Source organism: Vidua macroura, chromosome 13 (genome assembly GCF_024509145.1).
Source record: "Vidua macroura isolate BioBank_ID:100142 chromosome 13, ASM2450914v1, whole genome shotgun sequence".
Taxonomy (NCBI): Eukaryota; Metazoa; Chordata; class Aves; order Passeriformes; family Viduidae; genus Vidua; species Vidua macroura.
The window spans coordinates 13562214-13576004 of record NC_071583.1 but is presented as its reverse complement, the minus strand read 5'-3'; the positions used below and the strand labels follow the sequence as shown (position 1 = coordinate 13576004).

The window sequence follows — 13791 nt, the reverse complement described above, 5'->3', positions numbered from 1 at the left end:
TTATGGAGATTTGTTCCTGGTTTCTGGGAGTATCCGTCTTCCCTGACAAAGCAGAACAGCACTTTTCAACATCTACCTGAGCTCATTGCCCAGCCTTCAGGTAGTATTTTTATGCACTGTTTTTTGCACATCATTTTTTTTCCTTCTTTTTCTTTATGCTTCATCTGAACTTTTTCAGATGTGACTTGAGATGGACTCATTGGTATTTTGCCCTTTCAGAGGCAAATTGATGGACGAGAGAAAAGATGATTTGAAAGGGAATGAAGCTTTTTGAAAGGTTTGAAGCTTCTCATTTAATTGTTGTGCATAAGCTGCATTCCCTGCTGGTTTCTGGTGCCCTTGAACTATTATAGTATCTGTGGATTTCTTCTTCTCAGCAAATGAAATGATCCTGAGAGTTTTGTGCAGCACTTCTTCCTTTGAAATCATCTCCTGTTGTTTATCAGCTCAAATGATCTTACAACCCTATGGTTGCATCTTGTTTTGCCCTCCAGCCTCCTGCTCCATGCAGAGCAGTTCTGGGCCATTGCTTACTGACATTGCCTTCAAGGTGTTTTGTGCCAGCTAAATACATAATCTGTACAAAATTTCTGCTCATTCAGAAGCGATTAATGAGGGAGAAAAAATACCCAATAAAATACAATAATTATTTTGGCTGTATTTGTTAGGCAGCTAAGCAGATTGTTCCCTCTGAAAATGTCCAATATTTTAATTCTAAAAGATAATTGGTTCCAGCACTTAGAGCCTTGTACTGGTTTCAGTCTTTGCATCAAACTTCTAGAATCAAAAGGTTAATTTCAAAATATTTTTGGAAGGACTTGTCTTGAAGCAAGTAAGAGAAAGAGTAGGTTCCATTAATTACAACCTCCCCTCCTCCAAACACAGCTCTATTTTCCTTTGCTTTGATATTCCTAGAATCTTTTGCAGCACAGATTCATTTATTACAAGATCAATTTAGTCCTCTAGTTTGCAAAAGCAGATAGATTAATTGTATACACAGTCTTATTGATGAGATACTTCTTATTGATGATGTTTTTTTCCCTATGCCTGATTTTTCTGGTCATGTATGCTGAATTTCAGACATTTGAAATCAATCAGTTATTTTTCTACTATTCCCCATGTGTTGTGTGCTAAACATTTCACAGTAGTTTTGCAGGTGCCTTGTTTTGCCCTAGTATTAGCTAAAGCTAATTGTTTTTTCAATTACAAGTTTATTGATTTCATCATAACGTATTAAAAAAAAAATCAACAGCTGCTACAATAAAAAGCTTAAATGAAGATAAAGGAAAGCACAATAATCTTGAATTAAATATTGTAAAGTCCTGTCAGTCCTCTGATATCAGGGCAGTTTTTTTACAAAATGCAATTTTTTTTTTTTATTTTTAACCCTGACTTATGTGTGACACAAAATTATGTGTGAACTTTATAATGTCACACATATAATGCTCACTTTAGTCTTCATACCTATAAATAGTGTCTCCTGCAAATAAGAAAATGTTTGCTTCTACAGGAAGCTGCTTGACATAAGTAACTTCCTGTCTGTTTCTTCATTGCACATTTTGTGATCATAGTCCAAAATGCTGGGAACTTGAAATGATGCCATTTGCATGTAAATGTCAGCAAAAGAGTCTTCTTCATTAAATGCAAGATCTACGAGGTAAAACTGTCTGGTATGAATTGTGCTTAATTCCAGCTTTCAAAGCTAAGTTACAAAAACCTTTTGTCACGGTAAAAACCTTCACTCCTGTGAGGTTGTGAACTCCATACAGCAAAGGACAAATTACCTTGGGTTTCTAAGAGCCCTGAAAGACCCAGATTGTTTGTGACAGTAGGGGAGAGGGACAGAGCAATGGAATGGAAAATGAGCCTGGATACACCTTCCACTGCTTCTGGCTGAGCAGTGCTCTGGACGCACAAGAAATGGTATTACTTTATGAAAAAAAAAGATGGAGAAAAACCAATGGTTTGGCATAATTCAACTATGCATGTTCTTATAGCCATTCCCTTCTTAGGCTGTGTTGGATGATTGCAAAACAGACTACAGAGCAACACATCTCTTCTAGAAGTACAATCCCATTTAGTACAATCAGAGTAACATGCTAAAAATCACAAACACAATTAATAAACCTGATTTTTTAGAAGACATTCGGGCTTGCTTTACACATTCATTAGATCAGCACACTTTCATCTATCTTCAGAAAGATGATTTTCTTTCATCTTTAGATGTTGGTCTTACATTGATATGTAGAGCAAGTGAGAATTAATATAGTGCAAGATCAAAACCCCACTAAACTCATTGCAGGATCCTCATTGACTCTAATAGTTATTGGGTGAGACTCTTGCTTGGGTTGCCTTTGATTTTACTGTGACAGAAAGAGGATGTGTGACTGGCTCCTAAGAGGATTTATGATCAAGGATTGATTTTTTTTGTTTCTAGGAGGACTGTCAAAGAACCTGCCCTTTTTCCAAATGTGGAAGAGCCTTTATGTGAGATGAACAAATGAGTGTGTGTGTTTGCACCTATTTTCTGAGACTGATTCCTTTTTTCTTCCTTCTCTTCCTCCCTTTCTTTTCTTTGTAAGAGATAAAAAGACTATACAATAGATATACAAATTTTAACATAAATTGTATCACTTAATATCAGTGATATGTATCTTACAACCACTAGTTTTCTTTGGAGTTGTCTATATTTAAAAAATTATTCCAATTCCATGCATTAATGTGTTTGTACAGTTTTTAATTAGGAAGGATATATCTTCTACATAGTAGACAAGAGAATAGTTGCATCAGTAATTTCTATAGGGAATTATAAATCTAGTAATGTTTATACAGAATATATGTTTGCACATATAAGCAGAATTGACTATGGACAAATATTTCATGTTTAGGAGTATTTAGTTATTGGTGTAAAGATGAAAATAGGATTCACTCCCTTTACACACAAGCATGAGGCCAAAATTTTTACCATGGTGTGTGGAATGCTTGAGAAGCATTTGAGTCATTAATTGTTTCTGCTGCTTTGATTTGTTGTCATGTGGCTTATCTGTACAATTAGCATAATTCTTTAAAAAATATTTATTAATAAAGTTTTAACCAAACTTTGCATTTAAAGTAATCAATTGGGTTAGTGTAAGTATAATCTTTCCTGTAAATATTTTGCATTCATTAAAAAGAGAACAGTTAGTTTATACAAGTAAAATAATCACAGGCACAGACTCACAGAATATATGAGTATGGATTTTTTTTCTGTTAATTTCCATATGAAGATCAGAGAGCAGAAGCAGACAGATATAACTTGAATGACTGCTTTAAAAGTTGAAAATATTTAGATCCTTTTTTGTGTTGATTCTCATTTTTAAATCAAGATTCCTAGACTGCTGTAGGAATTCTTCAGTTATTTGCTTTAATACAGAGTTAATGTATTTTAGAAAAGGTATCAAATCTTCAAAGAGTAGAGCAATTTTATTACAAAGTTCTTAAGTCTATGTAATTTTTTATTTTGCTATTTCTTAATTCCAATGCCTTTACAGCTCCTGTGTGTTCTCTTTTTCATATTTCACAGAAGCTAAATTCTTTCCTTTCTGTCATCTAAAGGAATTCTTTTTAAAGAGAGAACTAGAATTGTAGGTTTTATCTTTGTTTTATGACTCTCTTCTCCATAGCAACATTTAAATTTCCTCTGATGAGTGTACTTTGCATGCAGAGCACAATCTATCCTTGACTAAAATGCTGTAGTTACTGAAAAATATGTGGTAGCACAGTAAAACAATTATGTGAACAATAAAGGATTTGATGTTAAATCCCTTGAAAAATCAAGTACATTTCCTTAGAGATGTTGGCCTAGTAAGCTGCAGGTTATTGTCACTCTTCTAATATTTATACTGAAATCTTACTGTCAGGAGCATCCCAGTAGGAGGCTGAATTTTATTTCTTCCTCCATGTGTGCATATCATTTTGTATGATGCCTGTAGTACTTAGATGGGGGAATAAGTGCATAGATTGCAAAAGAAAAATCATCAAAATCATAATACTTAAATGCTGTATCTAATAGCAACTGAATAAGTAGATTTTAAAGCAGAAAGTTTATATTTTCTGCTCAAAACTGAGAATTGGAATATTTTTTCTATTCTTCCCCAAGTTTTTGCTATTTATGGGAAGAGCTGAGGAAATCTGCTAGCAACATATGAAATGTTTTGCATTCTCTCCGTGTCTGCCACAGCACTTCATATCTTTCCTGAAAAAGTATTTTTGAAAAGTAAAAGTTCTAAGCCATACATCCCATGTCAAGTAAAGAGTCAGTATGTGACATGGATGGGATGAACCTGAACATTAGAAACACCATACATTTAGCAAAGCATTAAGGTTAAATTTAGTGCAGCTCAGAAGGTATTTACAGAAATGTCTGTATTATCAAAACCATATCCAGACATGCTGATTATTTACTGACATATTTGCAGTTACTTTCTATTGACTTGTATTGTATCTGATTTTGGAGCAATCAAGTCAGTGGGGCTTTTTTTCTTGTGACTGGACTTTTAAAAACTTGGCAGGAGGACTGTGGAAATAAGGTCAGTGAATGCAAAATAAGAGTATTTATTTTTCAAAGTTTCAACATAAGTAAATTGCAATAGTATGCTTTTTATAACAATAACTCAATGAAATCATTAGAAAAATGGAACATTAATAATGACATATGTTATTTTTGTTTCATTAGTAATAGAAGCTGTGGGTTTTGATATAGTAAGAAACTACTGAGTATAATTTACTCTTGCAGAAGATTTTTTTTTCTATTTTTCAAACAAATATAAGGTTGAATTCTGATCCAACAATAAGAACAATAAGTCTATAATTTTACTGTGCTTTCCTTTAAAACTTATAGACTTGGTTTCTTGGAAATCTAGGACATGCAACTACATAATGTTTTGAATAAATTGTTGAAACAGGTCTAAAATATTTTAACCTTTTTCTTTTCAATTATCATGAAATCATTTACAAAATCAGTCTTTATGAACTTCTTTTGATATGGGTGAAAAGACATACCATTTTATGAGGTACTTATCAGAACTACTGTCCCATAACTCCTCCTGCTCTAAAGGCAGTATTTCAAATCTCTGGGGTTTTGCTTGATTCAATCATATTGGTCTCACAGGTATCTGATCCAAAAAATAGTGCAAAGTCTGTGATGGTGGATCCCTTTGTCTGTCTTGGGGTTTTTTACCACGTTATTAGTGTCTAATTTTTCTTTTTCTGGTAATACCAAACACATTTCCATGAAGGGCTCAAAACAATACTAGATTATTTGCAAATGTGGAAAGCATGACAGTGTGTGCAACAGCAGCATTGAAAAACCTCCTGCAGTTATTTATTCTGTTCTACATTGTGTGACAGGACCCCAAGTTGACCTGAATTTAGACATGGAATTCTCAACATGTCTTACTGGCATAAAGCAAATTGTGAACCTCAGGGGGCCTCCAGTTTCTGAGAGTAATTTTTTTACAATACAAAATAGAACAAGAAAATATATCTAGTAAAGAATGTTTTTTTCTGGTTAAAAGGAGTTTGAAAACAAATACCACTACTTTTTTTACCTGTGTTCTTGCAAGGCTCTATGCTTTAGTCTTGCTCTTTAATCTAAGAATTTTTTTAGGTTGCAGCAAAATCTGCATAGTTCCATCAAGATCCTTCAGTCTGCTTTTTTAAATCAGAAAATTCTCTTAGGTTACCACTGGAGCTTACAGGTCTGCAGGCTCCTGTCTCTGCTGTACGTGGCAGTACAGCAAAGGTCTCTTCCTAAGCAGCTCTGTGGGGCAAGGTCCACTTCCCTTCAGCCAGCTCCTCCTGACCCACAGCTGGATGAACCAGGAGCCACCAAATGGCTCCCTGCACTCCAGCCACAATCATTTTAGCAAAACCTGCTTTACCCAGAATGCAAACTAGGACAAGTAAAACAGATGTAGGTAATGTGTATTGTTTAGTGACAAGCACCCGAGGGAGGGAGAGACACTAATGGAAAACAAATAGGAACAGGAGATACTTTGGTGTGGCTGGGGCTGAACAAAAGCATCAAAAGGGCACAGTTTACCAGGGGTGTAGGTAGAATAGAAATACCTGCAGTGCTGGAGGGCCAGGGAAAGATCACACAGTTTGCTGCAAAGCTGCCTCTTGGCAGGGAATGAAGCAAACCACACAATCAGAGGCACCTGCTGGCTTTTACACACAGACAGGCAGCTCTTACTCTGTTCAATAAAGGGTCAGACCAGAGGACTATTACTATTATTGTTAGGAAAATTATTTGTTTCCTATGGCCTCCCAGAAGGGTAATGTCAGACAAAACTCCACAGTTTATTTCAAAGGAATTTGTAGCAAATATTAAACTGAATTGCTGACATATAGGACCTTCTAACCAAGTCTCAAATCAACAATAAGATGAATATTTATCTGATGGGAGCAAAGACCTTTTTCTTTTTTTTTTTTTTAATTGGTGTTTGGTTTTTTATTGAGGAAAGACCTTGAACCTGGATTTTTAAGCTTTGGTGAAATGTGTCAAGAATTCCAGACCTGGAAAAAGCTTAATGCTCTCATCTGCTGACTTTATTATTCTTAATCAGGGTTGTGACTACTCATATTTCAGAGAATGGAAATGCTCTTGAATTTATAATAGCTTATAAATGGACTGGCTAACTGAATTCAGCAGCAGATAATAAAGAATTCTAGTTTGTAAATACTTATTAATGTGCTCATGAAAATAATCTGAGTAAAAGCAATAGGGGTCATTTTGTATTCTAAAATGTGAAGCATCTAGTTTGTGTGGTAGTTCTTAATAGGAAATCCTCACTTCAATCCATCTGATTGTAACTCCCTCACTTGGCAAAATTTGACCAAACTACATGCACCTGACTGTATTTGGCAAATTAAAAGAATATCATATTGCAAATTTCTCCTCTTGTCTGAATGTAAAAAAAAAAAGTTTCCAGTTGTCAGAGTCTAAGTAATTAACCAAGTCAAAGACTAACAAGTAGTTAAACTTTCAGAAAGGCTTTAAACTGCTCTAACCTGTTATACAGGATTTAGGTCATGTATTTACAATTTACAGATATCTGCAATTTCTGCAGCAACCCTTTTATCATGTTCAATATAGTAATTTATTTTTAAAAAAGGGCTTTTTTTGAAACACATACAGGTCATACTTTAATGTGATCATGGTTTGTATTTTGATATTGGATCACTGCAGTTTTAAGATGAAAGAATTTTACTTGTAGCAGTTCTTCCTGCCATAAATTTTGTTACATTTTATGTTGTGAAAATGGAGAAATTGTAGCTGCTTGCTCCAGTATTTGTGAATTAGACATCATGTGACAGTTCTCCTTCATGACATATACCATGTGGATATTAGCTTTTATCAGAGGACTGTGTTCAAGTTTGGGATTTTTTTTCTCTATGTTTTTGTTCAGAGGAAGGGCAAAAGGTCAGTCAGAAGCTCACTAGATATCTTGAAGGTCTTTTTGCACTTGGCATCGATTTACCTGCCTGTTTCCATGTTCAGATTATGCCTTTAAAGACAAAATTTGAGTTGGACAAACAAATTTTCTGAAGAGGTGGACTTAGCACAAGGCTAAAGTGCTACGTGAGTGAATTTCTCCACAAGCGTGGAGTAAGAGGAGGAGAATTCAGAAAAAGGGAAAACTGTATTGTGCCTGTAACAGCTTGGTTTTCTGACTTCCTCTGCTACAATGGGTTTTCTTTTTTCTGAAGTGAAAACAGAGCCCATCTTTCAACTCTTGATAAATAAGGTCTTTTATGCGTGATGGAGTCTGCTGCCTGCTCTCAATGCCTTTATACGTGAGTTGTTGCTTACAGTAAATACTGTGCACACAACCAGGTATGGCTCCTCTTGTCTGATAACATCTGTGTGGTACAAATATGCATATATGCATAAACACTTGCATTTGATTTGCATATATGCACATATAATCATACTTGTGTTTAAAGCTCAGAAATGTATTGTTCTATGCGTATATTATTGTATATTATGCATGTATTGTAATCTGTTTGCATAAGCAGTTACTAACTTTCTATTCCCATTTTGTTTTTCTTTCCTCTGTCGTGGAGGATACAACCTTCTACTTTAATATGATAATCTCCTCTTAATGTCAGTTTCATTTAAAACTAAGACTGTCTTTATGTTGAATTATATTTGTGTACAGGAAGATGGAACTACTTCACAGTTCAGGTGTGATACCATATCTGATGAGAAAACAATCCCTTTCTTGGTGTGGTAGTATTTAACAAATGTCATGGTGCTTTTGTGATACCTCGTAGAGAAGCTGCCAAATCATAAAGTCAGTTAATAAGCCCTCAATAATTTGAGTCAATTGGCAATGTAAACCTAGTTCCTCTAGTTTCTTTCCTTTACACTTTGTTTTCTGTTATGTTTATGCTCTTATTAATACAGCAGCTAAAGTGGCTGTTCAGATTAATTTAATGTATAATTGCTTGTTCTGTTTTGTTGTTTTCCAGCTCCCTCAGGCACAAAAGGTAAAATATTTTAATCAAATCCTAGTCATTCCAAGTAGTCACCAGTGCTTCACGTTTCCATGGTGGTGTGGGTGCGGTACAGGTGGTGATCAGTGAAGCTCTTCACTGTCATGGGGCTCCAAGCTGGCCCCAGGAGGGAGCCTGGCTTTGAGCCCAGCTGAGGTACCTGCAGAGAGCAGCTCTTCAAACATATCAGCTGTTTAACGTGCCAGGTATCCAGTAGCCTACAACTTGCAAACAACAGGGAGGCTATTTTATCAACAATTTGAAATAATAGTAGGGATTAAAAAAAAAAAAACAAAAAACAACCCACTCCATTACTCCATGTGAACCATTTCTGGGTCTGTTGTAGAGACTGCAGAACCCATGGTACCCTTTCACTGCTCCCCACTGTATCTACCAACACACCCCTGAACACATTCAGCATTTGACTTCTCTAACAGGTTGCATACTTTCCATACAATGTGCTCTTGCTTTAAACCACTTCTGCATCGATATGGTGTCACCAGAACCAGGACAGCACAGCCAGTGTGGCAAAGTTAAGAATTCCTTGATGCCTGTTGCATCATCCTTATGTATTTCACAAATATAATCACGGCTTCCAGAAACTAGAAAATCTAGCTGGTGTTTTGTGCTTTTGGTAAAAAAGTATTAAAACGATAAAAAGGAGTAGAATATGCTGGACAATTGCAACATTCACTTGTCCAAGTCATTCTTATTGTTCTTGGTAAAGAACCTTCAATAAGAAATGTCACAGCAATTAGTCAGTTTGACATCACTGTTATTAACATTCATGGATGATGATAGAAGTTCAATTTTTAATGAAAGATATAAGTGAAGTGATTTTTCACTTAATAGCTTTTGAAGAATGGTTGAGGGCATTCCCAGAACTTAGAAGTTCACTAATCTCAGCCACTTTTTAGTTTAAAAAGCAAGAAATATAAGGATGGGAGGCTTTATTTTAATGATACCACATGTAATTGAAATTTCCTGAGCTCATAAGGAGTTCAGAAAATTTTATTTCAAACCTGCAGGTAATATGCTATTTTATGACACTGCACCATGTCCATAGTTTATTCATACTTTGATAGTTGCAGAACATGGTACCAAAATATGTTTTTGTTTTTTTCTTCTTGAAATAAAAGGTTTCAAGAAATATTTTGTGTACAGCTTTCTGGAAAAGTAGAAGGACCAAAAGAGTGGCTAGACTAGCTAACTTTGGCTTTTTCATTTTCACCTGCTTCTCTAAACATTTGTGCCAAATGCTTCTCAACAGTTTGCAGAAAGAAGAGAGAGTCATTGTGATGTGCTGATGCAGAAAGTACAACCAGTCAGCTGTTTGTCAGCTTGTGCCATGTGGTGCTGTATTACCTGTTCTGATGGCCACAAATCTGAGCTATTAAATAATATTCTGGTGAAAATTACACAAGTTTGCTGTTAGCAAACACAATTTTCATAAATGGTCAAAATTGCAGATTTTTAATGTTTTTACCCCTAGATCAAACAATTGCAGAACTAAAGCCGCATTTTTAAATGCACTCATAGCTGACTACAGTCCAGTTGACTGTGTATTTTGTGCAGAGAAAGAGGAGAGCGGTGGGAAGGATGGGCAGGTACAAGTAATCCTCCAGGGCTTTTGAAACTTCAGGCAAGAAATATGCCTTTTAATAAGTGTGGCCTGAAAGCTTCTGAACAAATGAAGAGAATCTCTCTTGCTCTCTGCAAGGTGAAGGGAAGCAGCACAGGGCTGGTGCATGCCTTTATGAATGACTTAGTCACTGTTTTGCCATATGGTGTCTGAACTTGTACTGTATTTTTGTTGGAATCTATGTATCATCTTGCAAATGTTTTCTCTATAAACATTTCAAACAGTCATGTCTCTCTAAACATGTTCACTTTAATCTTTGAGTGATCTGAAAGAAAAATGTGGCATTTCAAGTTTACCTTTGCTATTTCATATCTATTATAAATAGTTCACCATCTTGGTGAAATGTGTTTTCTCTTATATGTGGGACACTTTGGCTTCAGACTTTTCTGTGTTTAGTCAGTGTTCTATGGTGATTAGCTATTGATTTTGAAGACCTATAGGTTTTCAACTGTCTACAGCAGTTAAATCACAATTAAACCTGTTACTCTTATGCTATTTGCTCTTAGTCAAACTGGTGCAAATTCAGAATTGGAGAGCAGGTGAAATGAATAATGATGAGTTAAAGGTGGATATGTCTGCACCGTGATATTTGTCTTGAAAAGACCTTTATGATATACCCTATACTTAAAACAGAAAATACCACAAAACCAAATCAAACCAACCACACACCCAACCAGCCAAAAAAAACAAAAAACAAAAAACAAAAAAAAACAAAAAACAAAAAACCACCAACCAAAAACTCACCAGAGTTTCAGGCAATAGAGACCTTGATTTAGTATGGTTATGTTACTTTCAGAACAAAATATGTGTAGGAAGAGTTAATGTATCTAAAAGGAAGAACTGAACCAGACAAATGAAACAAATTCATATGAATTTTACTTGTCCTCTATGTTTCTTTTATGCATGTTTTTAGGTAGCTATTCCACAGGGCTGTGAAAATAGCAGTAAGACAAAATAACTCAAATTTACCAGTTTTCAAATTTGTTCATTTTGATTTCCAAAATGACCTTTATCTTTAACAGTTATGTTAAACAGCTTTTTGTATGCACTGAAGAGCAAAAGCCATTTTTCCTTAATAGTTCAAAAAGGTGTTTTGTTTCCTAGTAGGAAAGCTTTACTTGCTTTCTTGAGCAAACACAGCAGGATTCAAAAGCTTTTGCCCTACTCCTGCTGTGATGTTTTGTTCTACTTAGCTTGAGTGAAAAGGTAAAAGTGAATAAATTAGGTACACAAATCAGAAGCAGAGAATTAGGAACACTTAAGAATTTTTTTAATGATTCTCTCATGAATGGAGCCGTATTTCCTCCATACAGAAATGTTTTAATGATATTTATTGCCCAAAAGTTCCTGACAGCTTTCTTCTCTCTTTCTGTGTTATCCTTAACTTCTGTAAGTAGTGCTGTGCCCTCCTCATATCTTGATGCTATCATCTTTCAGCCTTCTGGGAGGATCATTTATCATCCCCTGCATCGTTTACCTTATACTTTGAAGAGTTGAATTAACTGTCACTGGGAATAGAAAATTTGGAAAGCTGTAGTTTCATTGAAGTGCATGACTAGTGATTTTAGCACTTCTGTAAAATGATAACATTTAAGTGGAATCTAATGGAGTACAAAAATAATCATAAAGTAAACACTTTGACTTAGCATTCCTTTGGATCTGTTTCCTCTTCATGAGGTGCTATTGTCTTTGTTTTGTAATGTATTTTTGGTTTCTATGCAGAAAACCACATTAAGATTTTCATTTGCATGTTAATTGCAATCTTTAGTTTCCAAATTTCTCTCTCACATTCCTCAGCAAGCAAACTTACTTTTAATAACATTTTTGAATCAGCAATTTACAAACTCCAAGTAACTATTTTACAATATAAGGGTTTTTTTTTTTCATTTACTCTGTGTGTCAAACACAGAGGCATGTCTTCACTAAGACACTCACACAGGTTCCTATATTGGCCCAGAGCATAACTTGATTCTATGCCAAAATAATAGCTATTCCTTTTTCTTTTAGTCCATATAGAACACAAATTTCAATTCTCTGAGGCTTCCAGCCTGCCTCATGACTCTGACCAGCACATTAAAGTGCAGTGGTCACAGAAGACAGCACATTGTGAAGCAAATCTATACAGAGCAGGCAAAGAAAGAAGGGCAGGGTGGGTTGGTCAGATGTGTCAGAAATTCTGAACAGCCTACTGTAACTCTTGTTGCCTATACACTCCCAAGGAAGATATTTCAGAGATGTTTCTCAAATTCTTCTTTCTGTAATGGGAACACCTCAGAAAATGTTTTTATTCTTTCCTGTATATGCATGTCTGCTTTAATTCTGGAGCCTGCCTTATTCTTTGCCCTGAGAGATGGATGCTAGTGCTGGGTGTGAGGCTAAACTCTTAAGTGGCTTAACTCTAAGAGGATGATTTTTATTTGTTTTTTGGGAAGATCTGCTTGGGGTTGTTCTGAGGGGAGTAACTTTGGTACAGCAAGGAATTAAAGGGAAAACTGTTGTAGTTAAATCTGTTTCTAAAAGGAATTTTTCCTCCAGTTATAAAACTATTATCACTAGGTGTTAGAGATCTGTACCTTTTTCAGAGAGCAAGATCTGTTTCTTTATTCTAAACAGCCAAGAGAGAATTAGCCTTAGCATTTTTTCCTCAGTCTTGAGATTTATTTTCTTTTAAAGGTTTGTTATTTTTTGCTAAGCATTTTATGAAACTGAGTGTCCATAGCCTTTGGGTAATTGCCCACCTAAAACTGTTACCACCATGTCTTTCCAGTGGAAGAACATTCTGGGGCAAATCACTGATGTTGTCTCCTACATTCATCATTTTAGACTAGATAGTCACTACATTATGCAGTGACTCAGTAAAACATGGTAAATACGAGTCCCTGCTCATCCAGTTATTTGCTGACTCTGCTTATGGAAGGGGTCAACAACCTGTTCATCTGCCAAACAAATAAAAAATCAAACAGGCTGGATTATACAGTTGCAATTCTATAGAAATTATTGCAGCAGCCTGCTCTAGTTGGTACTTGTACATAACAAAATTACAAGCCAATCACTCTTGCCTGCTTCTATAGTCAGTTTCGAGAGTTAATGAGCAGTTCTTTCATAAATTCCCAGGAACTCCAGACTGTGTTTTCTTTTTCTCCATGTAAAGAATTTCAAACACCCTAAAACTCTGCTGACAGTCCCTTGGCTTTATCCTATCCATTGTATTATTTTTAGTAATATCTTGAAAGTGAGCAGACTACCCAGGGCAACAATATAAAATCTTAATGTGCTCCAAAATGTCACCTTGCAATCAGCAGAATGCTTTTCCACTTCCTGGGCTCCTTTCCCCACGAATCATGTCAGTGTGCTTGACTCTACTACTCTGGTCAAGGAGTGGAAATTCCTACATTGGTTTGGCTGCATTTGAGTTTCAACTGCTACTTTTGAACCCACAAAGTTTTGCTAAGTTTTTGGGTTTTTTTTCTTGTTTGTTTAATAACTTACTATTCCTTGATAGGTCAAGGATTATATTAGGGTTAGAATTATCTCTTCTTGCTAGCAAGGAAAACAAAAAAAAAATGATCATACGTTTGTTCCACCTCATATCCCTGGTGATTCCCTAT

General features: G+C 35.5%; 1 protein-coding gene across 1 annotated transcript in view; it reads left to right on the top strand.

Moving 5' to 3' along the window:
* The window catches only part of CACNA2D3 (calcium voltage-gated channel auxiliary subunit alpha2delta 3), a 389866-nt gene that overhangs the window by 265855 nt on the left and 110220 nt on the right, over positions 1-13791 (top strand). The window contains exon 14 of the mRNA XM_053989736.1: positions 8518-8535. Within this exon, the coding sequence (XP_053845711.1) occupies positions 8518-8535 (18 nt within the window). The remainder of the gene's footprint in view (positions 1-8517; positions 8536-13791) is intronic.